Here is a 20,392-nt window from a genome sequence, read left to right on the forward strand (position 1 = left end):
CAACCAAAACTGGGCGGGGGACTTATTTAAGAGGAGGACAAACTTCCTGCCGTGAAGGCCACAGTCGCGTGATGACGTTGCGAAACTCACCTGTACGTCGTGCAGTTTAAGCCACGCCCCCCACCTGAGTTCAGGGAGATTTAGAAGAAACTTTTCCAACCACCCACACGGTCAAGTCGAGACAGTGAGACTTTAAAGAGCTTTTCTCGTGAGGATTGTTGAGCTTGGACGAGTCGTCTGAGAGTGAAAGACATACGCGACAAGCCGCAGAGAGGAAGTTTACAGGTACGTTAGTTTATTTCTGTCTCTCTTTATGTGGTACAGACGCGGTCAAAATGTGTCTGTCAGTCCACAGCCTGTGGACAGGAAGGTGAAGTTCAAGAGAAACGCTGAAGCATGTGTCACCTGTTATATAAGAAAATGAAACTTTATATGTTTGTGTAAGTTTGACAACAGTTATAAAAATAAAAATAAAAATAGCTGCTGGCCAAGAAATTAACATTTACAAGTTAATAGCTCAACACTGGACTGAAGGTTTAACAGCTGATAGACTTTATTATTTATTTTTTTTTTTCTTAAGTTCACTTTGAGTAATTAAAGATATATGTCAGGTGTGGTTGTTTTCACTGTGTGTTAATTAGCTTATTTTGTCCTGAGGCTAACACAATATGCTGGACATTTAACAGAGTTTGTCAGCTAGCTGTAGCATTTACTTTGTGTGTTGGTGGGATGGTGACTGTCAGCTGTAAGCCCCACTTTCTTATTCCTCACCCTACTGGTTCTGCCACACCATGCAAGTTTCTACCTGCCTGCCACTGTGTTTCACAATAGTTTCGGCTGCATTCCCAAACTGTTGCGTCTTTGGAGTCAAAGGGGAAGTCTTTGATTCCAGTCAGTGTATTTACTGATACACTGTGTGATTAGGAATGGCAGAAAGCCATTAGCACTATAAGGCCTCGCTGGTCTGGAAAGTTCAGTTACATGAACGACGTTTCATGTTGACATCCTGAATGTCTAGATCAGTGCTGAAAGTTTCTACATATATGTAATTGTAACGTTAGAAACGCTATGTAGCTGCCTAATATTGCTGCAAGTAAATTATTTTTGGTTTCCGAGCACACACAGGTATTAAACTGATAAGAACATCTGGCAGTGGAGGACAGTTATGTAAGGAAGCCACCAGCTGTATCAGACACCATCAAACTTCCTTTAAGAGTAACTTCTGTGGCTGATGTACACTGCCTGGTGAAAAAAAAAAATAAAAGTTGCCATCTGGATTTAACTAAGCAAATAGGTACAAGCCTCCTATTGGATAATTATTGCATGGGAGATTATCGTTCAGGTGGCAACAAGTTATTTAACCCCAGCTGATGCAATGAGTAGCTTCTCATTTCTTAAACAACCATGTCTAAAGACACATCCTGTGATCGTGGAAAAGATGTTTGAGAAGAGTCAAATCATTGGCATGTATCAAGCAGAGAAAACATCTAAGGAGGTTGAAGAAACTACTACTGGGTTAAGAACTGTCCAACGCATTATTAAAAACTGAAAGGATAGTGTAAGAAAGTAAGAAAACCACTAATCAGTGAGGCTAACTGGAAAAAAAAAAAGGCTTCAATTTGCTAAGGAGCATAAAGATTGGACTCTGGAGCAATGGAAGAAGGTCATGTGGTCTGATGAGTCCAGATTTACCCTGTTCCAGAGTGATGGGGGCATCAGGGTAAGAAGAGAGGCAGATGAAGTGATGCACCCATCATGCCTAGTGTCTACTGTACAAGCCTGTGGGGGCAGTGCTATGATCTGGGGTTGCTGCAGTTGCTCAGGTCTAGGTTCAGCAACATTATGTGTCCAAAGAATGAGGTCAGCTGACTACCTGAATATACTGAATGACCAGGTTATTCCATTAATGGATTTTTTGACAGGATTCATGGGGCTTAGATTGTGAAAGAGTGGTTCAGGGAGCATGAGACATCATTTTCACACATGGATTGACCACCACAGAGTCCAGACCTTAACCCCATTGAGAATCTTTGGAATCTTCTCTGTGCTGGCGAAGGCTTTGTTCAGTGGTCAGACTCTCCCATCATCAATACAAGATCTTGGTGAAAAATTAATGCAACACTGGATGGAAATAAATCTGGTGACATTGCAGAAGCTTATCGAAACAATGAAACAGCATGTGTGCTGTAATCAAAGTTAAAGGTGGTCCAACAAAATATTAGTGTGTGTGACTGTTCACAATATATAGTATTTATTATAGGCTGCGCTGTGTTTGAGTACATTTAATAAACAGCCTGATGTATATTTCCTTATTCCAGCAAATTACATACCTGACATTGATGCTAAAGTGTTTTTTATTGATTTGAAACATTGACATACAGATATTAAAGGAACGATTGCCTCCTTATAAACAGCAATGGAGATTTTAATGTTTTTTCTTTATAGTTTTATTTATAACGTCCCAACATGTATCAAATAACTCAAAGTGAAGCCGTTAGTATATGAGTTCAGGTAGCTATAAAGTAGGTGTTTACACACTGCTGATAACATGCCTTAAGTTACAAGCTACAAAGCCCCGGCCTTTGTAATTACAGTCACTCTGTGGGCTCTGTCAGTTTCTGGAGTATTTGTTCTGCTAAGATCTATATTGACTCAGAGAAGTTGTGTTATTCCTCATTTTTGCCGCCTCTAATCACAGTATGTTGAAGTACATTCATGGCTCATACTTGCATACATATGTACATACAAGCACTCCCCTGTCGCTAATATTTATCAGAGTAGCTTATTTGAATGATGTGACTGTGGAGGAGTTTTAGTTTGACCTCATATTAAAAGAAGGCGTCAGTATTTTTGGTGAAGCTGTTGGCCAACCTGCAGGTGCGCAGGAGGAGAGTTGGTAGTTTGCATGTCGGACGTGCAGCAGGAGTGGCCTTAGCTCGAAAACGAAAGAGGTGACTCTAGTGCCGAACAGCCTCTGAGCCAGGAAGGAGTGAGTATTTACCTACATGGGAGGGACACACCTTTGCTGAGTGCTTGTTTGTAGTTACAGTAGTAGTTGCTGTTTGAGCTCTGTTTTCTTCAGATCAATTAATAATTCACCACTGGGTGAGTTCTGGCTGACCTGAGGCCGGCTGTTACACCTGGCTGAACCCAAGCCAGGATCTTGCATCACTTATGCTGCTGTAAGTTTTATTATTCACATTGTTCTGTGACTGAAAGCTCTTTATGTCAGGAAGTGATTAGCTATATAATATGGCCTTGACGAAAGCTGGACACTGACAGTCGGAGTCAAACAGAATAGGATGGCTGCATGCCCATTCTTTGGGGCATGCATAAACATTAACAACAAAGCAGAGATAGCTTTAGAGCGCTCTGTTTCCACAGTGCTATTTCCTGATCCTTAGACACAACAGAGCCTCTGTAGGAACCCAGGAAGCTTTACTCAGAGCTAGCAGACCTATAGTGTAGCAAACACCCCGTCAATTATTAACAGCCCAGCGCTCTCATTCCTCAAACGTAACCATAGCACCCAGCAGCCTGAAACTCAGCCAGCAGCCTGGGACCTGCTACTGTCCTGTGGGAAAGTTAACCAAGACACACACATACCACTGACAGTTGGAGCAAGAGGAAATGTTTGACTCCATGAACTCGTCACAAAGGGAATCATTGAGGATACCGAACGCAACCATGGAGTGATGGACACGCTGGTTGGGAGCAGAGAATGAAAGTTTGTTATTTTCGTTGAAAGCCTCTTTCTGTGGCTTGTTTTATCTTTGGAGGACTCACATCAGTGATCATGTGTGACTGAGATACAGACTACAAGGTCCTTCACTGACCACCACCCACTGGAGATTTTTGTGACTGAGTCGGTCAGCAGGTGTTTTCTTTAGGAGAAGAGGATCACAGCGCTGTTATCGTCATGAATCTGACGCAGCGGCTCAAAATGCTGAAACATTTTGGCTCGGTGCCGTCGGAGCCTCCACCGCCACTGCTGGTGGTGCCTGTAAGTGAATAGATAGTACAGTACTGCAGCGTATTGTGTCATGCTACCAGCATATACTGTGTGTGTCTTAATTTATTTTTGTTTCACTAGATCAGTTTGTAGTCACTCTTTGTGTTTACTATAATGCAGCAGTGATATGACTTCAGAAGGACTCTCCCTCTCTCTCTTTCTCTTCTTAAATGTTCTCTTTTGTTTACAGAACTTTATTTAATATCTTAGTTGAGATAACTTAACACACCTAACAAAGTAGAACAAAAAAGGCTTCACACATTTAAATATTAGATCGATTGTTTTTGTATATTTCTCAAGTATTCACTCAAGTATATACTCAAGTATTGACGTATCAGTTTTGGCTTCAGTTAATGTGATACCGCTGCATTAGACAATCTGAAACCCACATATATAAATAACAGAAAGAATACATACAGCACAAGACATTAACTCAAACTAATTATAGAATATTTACATGATGAAAGAAAAATACCAAGATTAAATGTGTAACAGTGTGATTTTACAGATTATATGATCATTGCTTTAACTTGGGTAAAAAAAAAAAGGAGGCAGACTGTTTATTTTTAGACCCACAGATGTGGACTGTTGACGCATATGTGTGCAAAGCTTTGCATAAAACATGAAGGGTTTTGCATTGTAAAATTCAGTCTGAAGGATTGGAGTGCAGTGGCAGAGTATGTAAGTTTATACGGTGTAATATTAGTGAGTAGTATTGTGTCTGATTTGAAAGCAGCTAACTTTGAACTATCTATGTCAAGGAATCAGTGACTACTGAAATTTGCCTCTCACTAGTATTACTTCAACACGTTTTTAACCGTCACATAACAATACCTGTTGCATTTAAGGTGCTTCTGTGTTCTGATTTGTCGGGGGTTGGTGGTAGTGCAGCTCCACCTTAAATCCGGGCTCATTAAAGGCCACCAGAGAGTATCTATGAAAGTGGGCAAAGGCTGGAGGGGGAGGAGCGCTCTGCAGGTGAGGCTGCTCCTAGATGGTTTTTTTTTGTCTTCTCTCCCCGCTGAGAGAGAAACACCACAGCTGGTCATATTACAAATAATTTCAACAGCAGGATCAGGTTACTGCTGGACCTTAGCCACCATCCGCACAGAGCTGGTGTGAGCAGGAAAGTTTCTTGAGCTGGACAACTGTGGATCTGTGATCGTTTTGTTGGTAGCATATGGAGCATAAAGAGCTGGCTGTTCATTGAGCGCTGGAGGCCGCAGGTGTTTTTGTTCTGGTTGGAAGTCTCAGTGGGAAATGGAAGTGAGGTTCACAGACCAAACGGTGAGTGCAGATCGACACACAAAGCATTCGTGATCTTACAGTCGACCTGTTTTTGTCTAAACATAGCTGTTAAAAATTAACAAGGGTAGGAATTGTTAGTGATATGTTTGAACTCTTAGCTTAGTGTTATTTAGAGCTGGCAAGGTGAAACCCTGAAGAACGATCATGGGCGTACACCACTAAATAAACTGCAAATCACTGCCAGCTCTCTGTTGGCATTTGTTACTTCTGGATAAAATTTTTATTTGGTATGTCACATTAGATTTGTACTGTGTAGTTTGCTGTCCATGCAGTAGTTTCTCAGTTTGTCACAACATGATCCAATGAGGCGTCACATTTGTGACTGGTTTAATTCTGTAATTGCACAGTGGAACAGTGGTTACCACTGGTGCCTCACAACAAGAAGGTGCTCGGGTCAAATCCCCGGAGTTTGCATGTTCTCCCCGTGTTTGCGTGGGTTTCCACAGGGCGTACCGGTGTCCTCCCACCATCATTAAAAAACATGGATGCTGATTATTTTTGGTAATATACCGATGGAGTATCTGACTTCTAGGGCTAGATCTGAGATGGAGACCTTTTATAAGATCTGATCCTCCTTTTTGAAATATATTGGTAGCAGACTGGTGACCATTGTGTTGAAGGGTCTGGTGGATCGCAGTCAGCAGGGTATGTAATATTTCGAGGATGACTGATGCGCTGAGTGCCTAGATACCATGAGTTATTGATGCTGTTCCCATTTATCCAGATTATTATTTATGTACATTCATTTTATTGTTATTATTATTGTTGTGGCTGTTCTTTTTATTTTGTGATCCATGGCCTAACCTGCTTTGTGTGGTTTAACTGTGTTTGTTTGTTTGTTTTGTTTACGTAGTTTTTTCTGGTCCTTCTATTTTTATTCCTCTCCTCTTTGTATATATTGTGTATGGAGAAATATAAATTATGTGAGATGAAGATATGGCATTATGTCTGCAAATTATATCTATAGAGAGGACCTTTTTGTGTTTGTTAAAAAAAAAAAAAAAAAAAAAACATGGATGCTAGGCGCCGGGTCAGGGTTGGCCCACAGTGATGTCATGCTTGGTCGCAGCGTCTCAGGACTAACCCTCCAATCCGACCATGCAAAATCGTGGTACAATTGTATAATGACAAATAAATCCCTTTTTACTTTAAATCAGCATATGTCCAGGAAATTTCCATGACTGATTTTTTGCCTTTCATCTTTCAGAGGAATATTTTAGTAGTGACTTTCTGGTCTACTATTTCACATTCATCACATCACTGTGACTCTAATCCAGCGTTAAAGTTTGACAGCTGATATCGTCACTGTGCTGTAACTGAACTTTTTGAGTAGCAGCTTAGTGTTGCAACAGAGATGTCCTCCTCTTCTGTTTCCTCAGAGGGACAAGTTGTTTTACGGTCTCGTTTGCTCTTTGCTCTTCCTTTGAGTTGTTACTTCAGCGATTCCTGATTTATTATCCACGGTTAAGGGGCTGAATGTTCAAGGACTCTCTGCTTAATTCTTCTGTACAACCGGTGTTTTCAGATTAACAGACTGAGTAGCCTTTCAGTCGTGTAGTTGCTCTTCTCACATTGGCTTGTAGCTGAAACTGCAAATATCAAACGATAACAGCTTGAGTATCAGTGTTTGGTGAGATTTAGATGGTAGCTTGGAATCAAGTCTGAAAATCCGTGACCTGCTTTTATTTGAGTAATCAGGTCAGGCGGTGCGTTTTTTTATATACTCAGGTTTATGATTAACTTAGTCAAACAAATGGTCCACTGTTCACAGGTCTATCTCTGTACGCCTGCACTTTGAGTTACTCACCAGACCGTTTTGTGGTGATCCAGTGGGAGATTTCTATTCCTCAATAAAGTTTTTATTGTTTTTTTTATAAATATAATAGTACCAAATAAAATAATTCATCATTTGAAATGGCAGAATAAAGTCATTCATATTGCACATGTAGGTGATGTGTTAAGGTGTGACAGGTCATAGGAGATTCAGCAGGAGTTTGTTCTCAATGAATTTCCTAAAAGTAGTACGTGTGTCAGTCTGTCAGAGCCTCGTACTCGTGTGGCTTTCGGACCTGTTTTTGATGACAACTGATGATTACAACAGTATGAGTATCCAGCTTTACTTGTTCGTAGTGTAACTGTGTCATCATTGGTGTATAAGATATAGTCTAGGACCAGCCGTGACTTGGTTTTGCTTGTTTTTAAAAAGCCCCAGTATGTGGAAAATGCAAATCACGAGAGGCATGTTGCCACGTTGGCCACCAAGTAAAAGTGAGGTGTGTTCATTTGTTCGTTTTGTAAATCTTACCCATCAAAAGTAACTTCATAGAAATGTAGAAATATTGGAGCATGTAACCAGTGTAGTGTGATTTTAAAATTGAAGGTAAAAAGTCAAGGCATAGAGGTTCAAATGTTATTGTACGTACAAATATCCGTTAACCAAGTGTTTTATAAAAGTAACACGCTTCAAAACTAGTATACATAAGACTGTATGACTGTTGATAAATGCTCTACAATTTCACTAAATCCCTGGGGTGGAGTGATTCGACTGTTTACAAAGAGTCAGGCATAGAAACAAGTTGTGAAAAGCAGGCGTGTCTGCGTCACTGGAAAAGGAAATATATTTGTCTCAGTCAATTAATCGAACAACAGAAAACGAAAGACAAACATTCACTTGTTACACCGCTCAAATGTCAGGAAGGCTTTTCTTTGTTATAGAAGGAGAAACTGAATAATTATTTATTTATTACTGGGTTTTGGACTTTTAGAAGACATTTGAAGACAAACAAACGGCTGGTATTCCTCCACAGTTATTTTAAAGACCAAACAAGAACGCACAGTCAAATTATGTGTTAGTGGCAGTAGTTGTTATTTGCAGCTTCTGTTTCCCTCCATACATTATTTTTGAACAAGCCCCAGATGTTGTTGTTGTTAGGGCCACAGAGACGTACTGTATGCAGTCACATACCAGGTAGCCCCTCCTCCACACCGGTCAGGCAGGATTGTGACAGGTGCGAACACGCTGAGATCAGGTTGAGTTGTACGTACACACACAGTCTTTCTGGTCGGCTCAGGCTCAACCGTCCTCCTTGTAAGGGCCCCGGATCATATGACTGGATTAATAAATCATCATATTTTCAGATTGAAATATTAATTTGCTGTGTTAATTTCATGCTTGTTGCTGTGCTTTTCTTTACAGAAACCCGGCATGGAGGAGTTAACAATATGGGAGCAACACACAATAACACTGACCAAAGTAAGTGGATGTTTGTTTAATGATCAGATGATGAATGAGTGAAGGGTTATGTTCAGGCCACGTTTTTTAACTGTTTTAGACTCGTAAGATTTTTTCCGTCAACTAAAGTTAAACACGGAGACAGTGTATCTGCATTAGTGCTGTTTGGTTTGTCGTCGGTTACACAATTGTGGAAGAGGAAGCCTCGACGTATGGCTCAAGGGAAGTATCGGTGTGGTTGCTGAGGGTGTTGTTGCGAGGGGCTTTCAGGGATAGATCTGCACCGTGCTTCAGACCTCTCAGTTTCACGGACTTCATCAGGAATTCAGAGCGACACACCCTGCTGCACCCCACGGCACCAGCCAGCTCTTCACGATCCTGCCTCATACTCAACGCCGCTGGAATGCGCTCTGTCTCCCTCTATCTCTCTACTGCATCTCCCACACATGCTCACACTCCACCCACCTACTTCCTTGCATTCTTTCTCTGCCGCCTGTCATTTTCTTTCTGTGTCATCTCCATTTTTTTTTTTCATCTCTCTCTCTCTCTCTCTCTCTCTCTCTCTCTCTGTGTCAAAATGGCAGGATCCCAAACTGGGCTTTGGTTTTGCCTTATCAGGAGGCAAGGACAAGCCTCACGACAACGGGGATACAGCTGTGGTGGTGTCGGACGTGCTGCCAAATGGACCTGCCATGGGGCGACTCTTGTAAGTTGGTATCACATGACTGTAGGAAGACTCTTTACTTAAAAAGACACATGACCACTCGCCTGCATGCATGTGTAAATTTACCTGGAAGGTGTGCATACTTAACAACAAGGTTCATGTGTGTCTTCTTGTGCCTTGCAGCACCAAAGACCAAATTGTCATGGTAAACGGAGTATCTATGGACAACGTTCACTCTAACTTCACCATTCACACCCTCAAGTCTAGTGGCAAGACGGCAAACATAGTGAGTATGGACAAAGCAGCAGCTTCTAATCTTTGTCCTGTTAATGATCGACTGTTTCTCTAAAATATCATCTCTTCTTCATCTTCTCCAGACGCTGAAACGCCCTCGTAAGATCCAGATCCCAGCTGCTACCAAACCGACGCGGGCGGCCTCCCACTCCAACCTGCTGGACCAGGACCCTCCCAGACGAACACGACGCTACTCTGATGGCAGCGACAACAGGGACGGCAACCGCTACCGTGCTCGCAGCGCCACCCCTGACCGTAACGGCCACGGAAACACGCTACCACTAATGTCGTCGGGATACAAGAGGCTACCGCAAAACAATGCCGCAGAGAAACCAATTAAAACTACTTTGGTTAAAAAGAAAGTCACAGATGGTAAGACTTCACCCTGCATTTAAGAGAGGAAATCCCCACCACTTATCTTTATGAAGTGCTGACTTCTTTGCTGATTTTTTGACAGAGTATGGATTGAAGCTGGGCAGTCAGATCTTCATCAAGCACATGACAGAAACAGGTCTGGCTGCAAAGGAAGGCACGCTGCAGGAGGGAGACCTCATCCTCAAGGTTAACATCTTATAAGATGTATTTTAAGCTACATTTAATTAGTGACACAGTTTATGAGGACTGTAGTCGTCTCTGTTTGCATTAATCGATTTGTTCGCTGTGAGCAGATCAATGGCATGACGACTGAGAACCTATCACTGCTGGAGACGAAACACCTGGTGGAGAAGAGCAGAGGAAAACTGACCATGACAGTCCTCAGAGACGAACGCAAGTTCCTGGTCAGCATCCCAGAGGTGGCGGACAGCGCCACCAACAGCGCGGATGAACGTTACAAAGACAGCAGCTCTGAGCTGGAGGGTAAGAATTCACTTAGAGAAGAAAAGGTGCTGGATTAAATGTGTGGCTGCTGGACTGACAGGAAAGAATAAGTGTAGAAATCACCCAGAGGATTTAATGTGGGTCCATCTGCAAAGTTTCTGGCTTCTTTTTAAGTGATTTTCTGTCCAATCAGACATTTCAGACATTGACGAGGACATGCCCCCTCACAGAACATCACGTCAACCCAACAGAGAGAGGCGGACACGCAGGTACAGATTACCCCACTCTGTACTATCTACTACAGAAGATATTAGAACACTATGCATTAGATTTGATTTTGTAATGGCTACCCTTTTTTTTTTTATAATGCACTGAATTAAACCTTATATTTCTCGCTCAGAACAAGAGCTGAACCTCCACCAGCCAAGTCCCGGGACTCATCACCTGTGCGCTCCACATTGTCACGGCCTCCTGCAAAAACCTACGCTTCTCGCAGAGGTTGGTCCTACAGATAATCACTTTCTTTCTAGAGAGCCACACATTAACGGTTCATCTGTTGATTGTGTTACCTGTAGAAATATCCACAATATATGTTATACAATCACTTTGAAATCCATTCCTTATTGACTGGATGGATATTGTTTCCACAGCACCATCTGACTCGGAGTCCGACCGCAGTGCCTCTCCACCTCCTGTGAGGAGAGAAAGTCCAGACAGGAGGGACCCGTCCAGCAAATACAAGTCAGTTCAGTTTCCTTGTTGTTACGTTGAAAGTTTAAATGAACAGAGAAACCCTCAAAATCATTTATTGAAGAATTGATAGAACTTTCATTACATTGTGGTAATGTGTTAATCACTTCAGGCCTTTTAACCCAAACCCAGATTGTGTTACAACTCTTCCATGGACCAGAAGACATTTAATAACATTCGTCTAAGTGTGACTTTTGACTAAGTTACTTTGTATATAGAAATAAAGTTGTTTAATTCTTCTTCAACATTTCTTTCTTTGTGTAGACCTCTGTCAGGGATCTCCACCCTTCCCAATCCCCGGTCCTCCCCTGTACACCACAACTGGACCACGTCTCGGGCCTCCTCCTCCGCCTCTCGGCCCCGCAGGCCCGTGTCGGAGTCAGACTCTGATCGCAGCGTTTCCCCGCCACCCAGAGACAGCTCCCGTATGGACTCTAGATACAAGTACGGACGTTGCTTTGTTCAAGTCTAAGATTAAACTGGAGAACTTTATGATACACCGTACATTATTACATCTTTAAATAAGTCACATATATAAGTAGATCAGCTTTCCTGGCAGATTGCTGACTTTCTTGTCCTCTTTTATTTTTCCGTTTTCCTGCAGAGTTCTTCCTGATCTTCCTCACGCAGGGCTGAGATCTTCTCCCATCCCTGTTCGCCACGAGCCTCCACGAAGGGTTAACTCACCAGTGAGAGTCCCACCCCCAGGTCAGCACTCACACACACACACAGTCCAGCTTCCTTGTGATCACACACGTCCCGGACTTTGACACTTCTTTGGCAATATTTACTTAATCTTTGAGTGTTTGCTGATGAGCAGGTGTAAAGTTAAGGCCAGAGCCAAACGTCGAAGGCTGCTCCTGAAAAACACGTTTGGTTTATGAATGGTTTTGCAAGAAGATAAGGCCCCAGCAGTGACATGTAAAACACAGAGCGGAAGCTGATAGAAGCTGACTGTTATCTGGACACAGTCATAATTATATATCCTGTCAAAATAAAGGGATGTTAAATTTAATCAGTCAGTGGCAGTTTACAATCCACACTCAAAAGTATAGAGACTTGAGTTTTACAATAATTGTATATTTTAATAACCGTTGTCATTTTCTTTTCTTCCCAGATTCTGATTCTGAGTCGGATGACACGTCAGCGCCTCCTCAGAGGCACAGCACTACCTACAGTCAGGAATCTCTCAGCAGATACAGGTACAGATGAAGGTCGCCCCAACCCCACCTCCAACCCCCAACCCCCTACCTGAAACTCAACAGCATCTCATGGACCAGAAACTGAGCAGACTGCGTGGCTCTCATGTTGTTACCCTAAGATAATCATAGGCTTTTATTTACCTCTTAACCTTAAAACTTTCTGTTTTGATTTTTATTGATTTACTCATTTTGTGCCTGAAGTCTCATTTTGTAGCACATTTTGTTTTACCTGGTTTGTGTTTTTGACTGTGTACCCAGTGTGCTGACATCTTGTTAACCAATGAAATAAAAGTGACTTTCACTGAACACGTTCCTCTCCTGTATGTGGCTAAGTGTTGATTAAACAGAGGACACATATCACTTGACGCGTCAAACATCAGTTGAACAAGTTCCCCGTCCATCAGTCAGGTCTTGAAAATCTGCATGTGTTAAGGAGCATGTTTAAAACTTACAGTAGACCTAAGCAAGGAGCTCATAACTACACTAACGTTAACAGTTCTGATCAGTCACAAAGCTTCACAGAGAGCGCTTCCCTCAGAGATAAGAAGGTGAATATTCAACATTTCAGTCTCCTCCTCTCATCAATAATCATCATATTAGCCACTGGTCCCCCCTCACCAAAACATAACTCAGATCTGTTGTCTTCCTCTTCCCTCACTCCCGCCTCCCTCTCTTCTCTTCCAGAGTCCTGCCAGCTGTGTCCCTGGCGGCCCCGGTGGAGCCGCCGCGATGGAGCGCTGCCAGCAACCCACCACAGAACGGTGCGTCTGACATAATGTCTCAGCTGAAGCGTCTCTGTTTCTAGTGTTGAGAGTAGTTGCTGAAATCAAATATTTCCAACCTTTAAAAAAAATAAAAAAGTGGATGTTTTCTGTATTATTGTGTTCAAGAAAGCTAAAACAAAGTCACCTGGATCTCTAGAGTTTCCTTAAAGGCGTTTCCCCACTCAGTATCTCAAGTGGGAGAGTTCATGTTTTATCAGGAACGTCTGTGGGTGGCGCCCACCTGAAACTCGCATGAACAGGGTCCATTTACAAGATGCAGATAGAGTCCTGTTTTTCTAAATACTGTGTTTTTACAACAGAATCAACCACATTTTTTTTTTAGCTGTCATCCAGTGAATATTCTGTCCAGTGGTATTCAAAACAACGAGTTGAAGTATTCATTTATTTCATCAAACCTTTCAGCCTCCACAGCTCACTCTGACTCTGAATCAGAGGCCAGTTACGCCGCCGTCCCCCGCAAGAACTCCACAGACAGCGAAGACACGGCCAAAAACCGATACAGGTGAGGGTTATCTCACAGCTTAATGTTATCGATCACCTGGGCCTAAATTTAACCTGAGGGGCTATTGACAGTAAACCTGAAGTCTGTTGATAGTAAATGATCAAGGTGCAGCCAGATAATGGGCAGGTCACTTATTAAGTGTAAAGTCTAGTAAATAATTCATGATGATCAACTTACTCTCTACTTATCCTAAGTATAGTACACAGTCAGACATAGACTGACAGAAAAAAAAAATGTTCTTTCACACCAATGCAGGTATTTACAGTAACATATTTAATACAACGATAAGGAACAACACATGAGGATATTTCAAACTAAACTTTAAAAAAAACAATTCAACCGATACATTTTTGAACAACACGGGAAGTATTTGTTGTGTTGAGTGTAAACATGGGGTGTGGGAGTTCACCTTTAGGTTACTGCTTTACCGTGGAGATGTGTGAAGTTACACCGAGAGGATGTCGGACTGGTTCATCCGCACTCAACCTAAATAAACACGCAGAACACAAGTGTTGTTTCATCATTGGACACTCTGTACACACCGGCGCACATGACAAGACTTCCTGCAAAGATTGCATCACATATTGACTCAAGTGCTGAACATCTTAATGCTTTACTTTGATATCTTGGAAGTTATTGGTTGTCACTAGGTTGCTCGTTAATTAACAAGTGAAATACAACGTCTTAAATAACTTTATCTTCTGTTTCTGTCAGAGTGCTTCCTGAGAAATCCCCGTCAGTCGCTTTAAAGCAGGAGCCTCCTCGTCGCATGCCATCACCCGCCAGACCGCCTTCAGACGGTCAGTGTAGATCTCATCTTCACCTTGTCTGTGTGTCGGATTAGAGCTTTAATGATTAAAGTGTCTCCAGCATTTCAGTCCCGGTTTATTTGGCATCACCTGCAGTTACTGATGGTAACGGCAGCAAAATAAATAATGAGGCATTAATAGACTGTTTTCTATCATTCTGTGAGCAGCGCTGATCTGATATTATGTTCTATCTACGAGCTCACTGTGGCTGAAGTTGTTTTACCAGTTAGACGTTTTTAACGCGAAGCTGCAGCTGTAAGAAAAGTTTAGTTTGCCTTATCAGATTTGGGGAATCTACTGGCTATCGTCCAATTCTAGCATTATGCAATCATGTTGCTTTAATACAGCATTTTTCCAGTAACATCCAATGACACCCAGTTCATTCTAAGGCTCAGTTACCATTGTGTTACCTCATTCAGTGACAGAGAATGATGTAACCCCCCTCCCCTTTAAGTATTGGAGCAGAAAGACCAGAGTGAGTCCTGACCGGTCTTTGTTTATTTACGTCATTCAGATTCCTCGGAGTCAGATCAGCTTTCACATCTCAGGAGGTCTGGGAGCTCTGAGCGCGAGGATAGCCGCCGCAGGTACGGCCGAGTGATACTACTCACCTCAGCAAACTGACATTAGATCAGTAACATGTAGACACAAAAAGGTTCTTCTCCTCCATCAGTTCCTCTGGGGTTGTAAGCGTACGAGACTAATATCACAGATTATGTTTTCTCCACCTCTCAGAGCTCCTCGTGCTGCTAATGGAACCGGCACCCTCAAGTCTGGGATTTCAGCGAAGAGCAACCCACCAGTCTACTGTAAGGCTCACAATGAATAACAAGACTGGCATGAGTTTTGAGTTTGATAGCTGTTTAGTTTTCAGATTACTTTCAGCTTATTCATTTATTGTTTTAATAACTTATACGATAAATATAGGCTTAAAGCATTTGTGGTTTTCTAATTATTTAGTAAGTTCTTAGTTATTCATGTCACAGTGTATCCAAAAAAACAAGCTGAAACAAAAACAACTGGTCTTCAGACAAACCCAGCAAGTCCAGTTGAACCTGTTTCAGCTTGTTTTGTTTTTTTATGTATATATGTTTAGTGCATCTTGAATCAAATTTGTCACAAAGGAGTTTCACCATTTCCATATCTCTTCCAGCCAAGTCTGAAGAAGAGCCCATCTATTCCCTTCCTCCAGATTCCTACCCAGTATCTAACCCGGGGTGAGTGCCGTGTTTCGTTTTGTTTTAAACTGACTCGTCTGGCTATAAACATATGTTTTTGAGCCAGTAAAGTCCCAGCACCAGTCGTCTGATTTCTTTGCTTTGTCTCTTCTCAGGTACAGCTCGGACGTGCACACTGTGTCGTTTGTGAAGGAGCGAAGTTTGGGTCTGAGGCTGGTGGGAGGAAACGATGTCGGTATCTTTGTAGGTGGAGTTCAGCCAAACAGCCCTGCATTTGAACAGGGAATGAAGGAGGGAGACCAGATCATGCAGGTGAACTGATTTGGTTGAAGCAGTATTTTAAATATTGATCTAGAAATAGCATCAAATTAGATCATTTAAAAATCTGTTCAAATTTCAGTCACCAAGAGTCTGTGTTATTTATTGTTACATGCAGGACTTCTATAGTTTTGTTTTTACTCTGTAGAACATGATCTTGTACTTCATGGTGCTAAATGATTTGCAGTCTAAAAGTCATCAGAAGTCATTTGGCTTGAATCGGGTTAAAATAAATGGCTCTAAATAAATCTTCTCAAACTATAACAGACGTGTCTCTCATTTTGTTCAGGTGAATAAAATAGATTTTGGTCAGTTCACACGAGAAGAAGCTGCCAACTTCCTCCTCAACATCAGGACGGGAGAAGAGGTGGCGATCCGCACCCAGAACAAGATGGACAGTAAGTGTGCGGCAAAAACAGATCACAGGATCTCATCCTTTGAATCCCGACCAGTGACAGGATTTATCGATTCTAACTCTTTTCAGTCTATAAGAAGATCATCAAGTCCAATCTGGGAGACAACTTCTACATCCGCACTCACTTTGACCACGAGGCAGAAGGCCCTATTGATCTGAGCTTCACCAGAGGAGAGGTGTTCAGAGTGGTGGACACAATGCACCGTGGGAAGATAGGACACTGGCTGGCCATCCGCATGGGGAATGACCTGCACGAGATGGACAAAGGCACCATCCCCAACCAGACCAGGTGAGAAAGGAGGACACGAAGAAGAGATTCCGATTTCTAGGTTAACCAAAGGCCGTGATTCAGTTGTCATATCGATCATCTTCTCCCACAGGGCCGAGACTCTGGCCAGCATAGAGCAGGCCCAGCGGGCAAGTGGAGAGAGGCAGCCGTCGGGGCCGAGAGCCGAGTTCTGGAAACTACGGGGGCTCAGAGGGAACAAAAAGAACGAGAAGAACACCAGACGGAGTCGTGACGACCTGCTGCAGCTCACCATCCAGGGCAAATTCCCAGCTTACGAGAGAGTCCTGCTCAGGGAAGGTTAGTTTCTCGTCCTCACACACCGTTGGTGATTATGTCTCACTACGAGTCCATATCTAGTCGAACGAGTTTTGACAGTAATGAATTGTTTGTTTTTTCCCCAGCTAATTTCAAACGGCCCATTGTCATTCTGGGTCCTCTTAATGATATCGCCATGGACAAGCTGGCCAGAGAGATGCCTGACGAATACGAGGCGGCAGGTTGGTTTCTTCTTTGTGACATTTTCTGATCTGATTCTGTTTTTACTCTATACATGTCCTGTTTACATTAAACATTTTTTTTTTTCTCTCCTGTTGCAATTATCCAGAGATGGTTCCTCGCAGTGGAGCATCAGAGAGCAGCTCCACAGTTATTAAACTGGACACTGTGAGGAGAATAGCAGAGAAGGTGAGCAGTCAAACTCATTTATATTTACAGCAACAGTTTATGATAAAAACCCTGTTTCCTGTGTTCTATTTACTCTGTGATTTTTACTTTCTCTCTTCTCAGGATAAGCACCCTCTGCTGGACATCACTCCTACTGCAGTGGAGAGGCTGAACTACATTCAGTACCATCCCATGGTGATCTTCTTAGACCCTCACAGCCGCAAGGACGTGAAGGCCATGAGGCAGAGGTACAGCCCCGGCTCCAACAAGAGCTCCAGACGGCTTTACACACAGGCACTCAAGATGAGGAAACACTGCAGCCACCTTTTCTCAGGTAATCATCATTAAACACACTTTAGAGTTTCATCTATTTACCCTTTCTCATTTCTCACGGGTGGTGTTTCTTCTGACTTTCAGCGCGTGTCGACCTGCAGCCCAGCTCCAATGTTTGGTACGAGACTCTGAAGAACAAGATCCGCCACCAGCAGTCCAAACCTGTCTGGGTGTCTGAAGTCACGGTACAACTCACAGCTCTTCACACACACACACACAAACACAGACACACATTTAACTTCTCATATTGACTTTCTCTTCAGTGGTTAGTAAACTTTTAAGATGTACTTTATTAATGCAGCTTTTAAAATGCTTATCTCAACACAAAAAGGATCAGGAGTGAGTTAATTTACTCCTATACGCACTTTAATGGTGTCAATGAATCACTCTATGGATCAGAGACAATAAATGTCTTGGTCTTCATCATCAGGTTAGAGTGAAATTTAAAAAATAAAGTAAATTAGAGAGTAAATAACAGCCTTATTTTTATGAGCTATGATCCAGATCTTGTGGCCTGGTCACTGTTAAAGTGTTCAGCTGCACCGTTTATATTCTTGGATGTGTTTTTATACATTTTAATAACAAAACAAAGACATAAATCAGTTCATGTTGATCTTCTCTTACTAATTAAATTCAATTTTTATTAATATTACACTGTCCTTTCTGTTCAGCTGGAGAGCGGCGGAGAACAGGATCTAGATGCTCTGGATCAAACTCAGACCGATTACCTCAGTGCTGCCAGTGACCTGGAGGACACCGACGGAGAGGCCTTCACAGACGAGGCCTACACCGACAACGAGGACCTGGACGAAGCCTACCCGGGTCAGAATGCAGCCTCACAGCCACGGGGCTCCAGGGTGGCTGGATCTGCTTTAGCCCGGTCATCTGAGCCAGCCTACGGGCACCACAGTCCCGCCGTGGAGCCCGAGGACCGTGATGACGTGTATTCTCACAGAGAAATCCCTCCGCTGATGGACGTACCTGAGCCCAGGCTGCTCCACCGGGAGCGGTACAGCCCGCCTCAAAGCGCCGACGAGGAGGAAGATCCCTCACATCGCAGTTTCACAGACTCAGATTTCAGCGCTCTCGATGTAATTCCTCCCACCACTCCTTCAGATGAACCACCAAATTTTAGAGCTCCCGACCCCTCGACTCGACACGAGCCTTCATATGCTGAGGGGCAGCCAGAGAGCTCAGATCATGCCAGCCTGTCTGTTATCGAAGACAGATTACAGGAGGTTTGTGCTCTCATTCACATTTAAAAGACTGTTGTGCACCTGCATTTTATAAGTTGAAGCCCATTTATCTCTATCAAAAAGAATAAACCACACTATAATGGATCCAGCAACGCAACAAGAGGGACTCATCTACAAAATGAAATCAAAACTAGATTTTTTTTCATTTAGCCGGAGTTGTTGCGTCACAACGGTTCTGTGGGTGCAGTTGGTGTAGACTTGATTCTTCTCAACAGGAAGTAGACAAAACCACTGAGTGAAAAGGATCATTGGTTGATAGCTTTTGTTTTGAACACCAGAGCAGCCAAGTCGCTGTAAATTCTGTGAATTCTTAGTTTCTTTTTGCTGTTGTTTGACGAACTTCTTTCTTAGTTTTCTCTCTGAGCTGTGATCTGTGAGTTTGAACTTTGCATGTTGATTATAGTAAATAGATAGTGTTGAGGCAGCTTAAAGTCTGTATTTCCTACTGAAAACAGTGACTGGCTGGAATGTTTTGCAGTCACTTGAGTTGAAACTGACGTGTCATTTTAAAGTATTTTGATAAATCCTTGTTTAACTCTTTTTTTCCTATGTTTTTAGGCTCGCACGGCAGAGCCACAGGCACAAGCAGAACAAAAGAAAGTGCCTCAGTTAATTGTGTAAGTCTTCTTTGGCTGTCTACTGAGTCCAGAGCGACTGAGGGTCTCTGCCCATTTTGACCCCCGTGTCCCTCTTTTCAACAGCTTAGCACATCACCACGAAGCAGTCCAGTACAGACGCGCAAAGATCCAAGGCAGCGACAGCTCCGAGGAAGAGGAGGATGAGGCGGAGGACTTTGAGTGGGGTCCTGCTACTGAACTCTAGTGGATTAAAGCTACAGTGTGCTGATCTCAGACGAGGACATGGAAACAAGTTCACTCCTTGGACAAACTCCTGTTTATTTAGTATTTTTTTATTATTTTTTTTTTAATTTATCTGAATAGGCCATGTTCAGGCGTGTCACAGCTGAGACCGCTGAACGTCAGTGCAACCTTTAACGACAGCTACGAGATTTAACATCACCATGTTAAGATCAACGTGCCTGATTTCTCTTTGTGTTTGTTTTTTTTATTTAAGAACAGTATGTGAAACAAATCATTCCACTCCTTGTTAATGCTGCTGTGACATTCAAATTGTAGTGTTATTGGAAATCATATCAAATGGGTCATTTTCATGAAAAACACACAGTCATTTATGAAATATTTTGATTTATTTTCTTTTATTTTTTTCTACATTAAAATCTTTTCCTGATTTCAGAGTGGATCTGTTTAATAAACAAAACGCTATAAAAGACTCCTTTGGTTTTAAAAAAAAGTATTTCCACCTCGTCTCTGTGCTCTAAATCTGTTTTTAAAACTTTATATGAGTTGATGTTATAGATAGATAGATGAATAGATACTTTATTAATCTCAAACTGGGAAACTTCACTGTTGCAACAGCAAGGTACAGACACACAGCATAGCATACACAATCAAAAACGAAAATGAAATTGCAATGAAATGAAGTCAGTTGCACTAACCAAAAAAATGATGATGTGCAAACGGACAGATCTCGGTTAAAAGTTAA

The 20,392-nt window shown here is 42.4% G+C and overlaps 1 protein-coding gene across 3 annotated transcripts; it reads left to right on the forward strand.

Annotated features, from left to right (window-relative positions):
* tjp3 (tight junction protein 3) lies at positions 1-20,107 on the forward strand. Of its 3 annotated transcripts, none has more exons than XM_084548925.1 (30): positions 1-285; positions 8,517-8,573; positions 9,137-9,258; positions 9,400-9,502; positions 9,594-9,882; positions 9,968-10,071; positions 10,179-10,368; positions 10,523-10,598; positions 10,730-10,827; positions 10,980-11,070; positions 11,344-11,523; positions 11,684-11,787; positions 12,197-12,281; positions 12,966-13,042; positions 13,469-13,568; positions 14,283-14,368; positions 14,892-14,964; positions 15,113-15,186; positions 15,531-15,594; positions 15,711-15,867; positions 16,163-16,271; positions 16,358-16,577; positions 16,669-16,874; positions 16,979-17,074; positions 17,182-17,261; positions 17,364-17,574; positions 17,658-17,758; positions 18,245-18,811; positions 19,388-19,446; positions 19,531-20,107. In XM_084548925.1, exons 2-30 carry the CDS (start codon positions 8,526-8,528, stop codon positions 19,649-19,651), a joined length of 3,891 nt encoding a protein of 1,296 aa, XP_084405051.1. In that variant the 5' UTR covers positions 1-285; positions 8,517-8,525; the 3' UTR covers positions 19,652-20,107. The 3 variants fall into 3 exon arrangements, with proteins under 3 accessions (XP_084405051.1, XP_084405050.1, XP_084405052.1); XM_084548924.1 differs by lacking the exon at positions 1-285 and adding an exon at positions 4,629-5,299; XM_084548926.1 differs by lacking the exon at positions 1-285 and adding an exon at positions 8,102-8,408.
* Positions 20,108-20,392: the final 285 nt, after the last annotated feature.

This window comes from Chelon labrosus (genome assembly GCF_963514085.1).
Source record: "Chelon labrosus genome assembly, chromosome: 7".
NCBI lineage: Eukaryota > Metazoa > Chordata > Actinopteri > Mugiliformes > Mugilidae > Chelon > Chelon labrosus.

Bases quoted from the DNA above. Each gene is read 5' to 3' on its own strand.
- tjp3 (XM_084548924.1), top strand. From the start codon at position 5,273: ATGGAAGTGAGGTTCACAGACCAAACG. The intron at 10,828-10,979 runs GTTGGTCCTACA...TTGTTTCCACAG, and splicing joins AACCTACGCTTCTCGCAGAG to CACCATCTGACTCGGAGTCC. The intron at 18,812-19,387 runs GTTTGTGCTCTC...CTATGTTTTTAG, and splicing joins TCGAAGACAGATTACAGGAG to GCTCGCACGGCAGAGCCACA.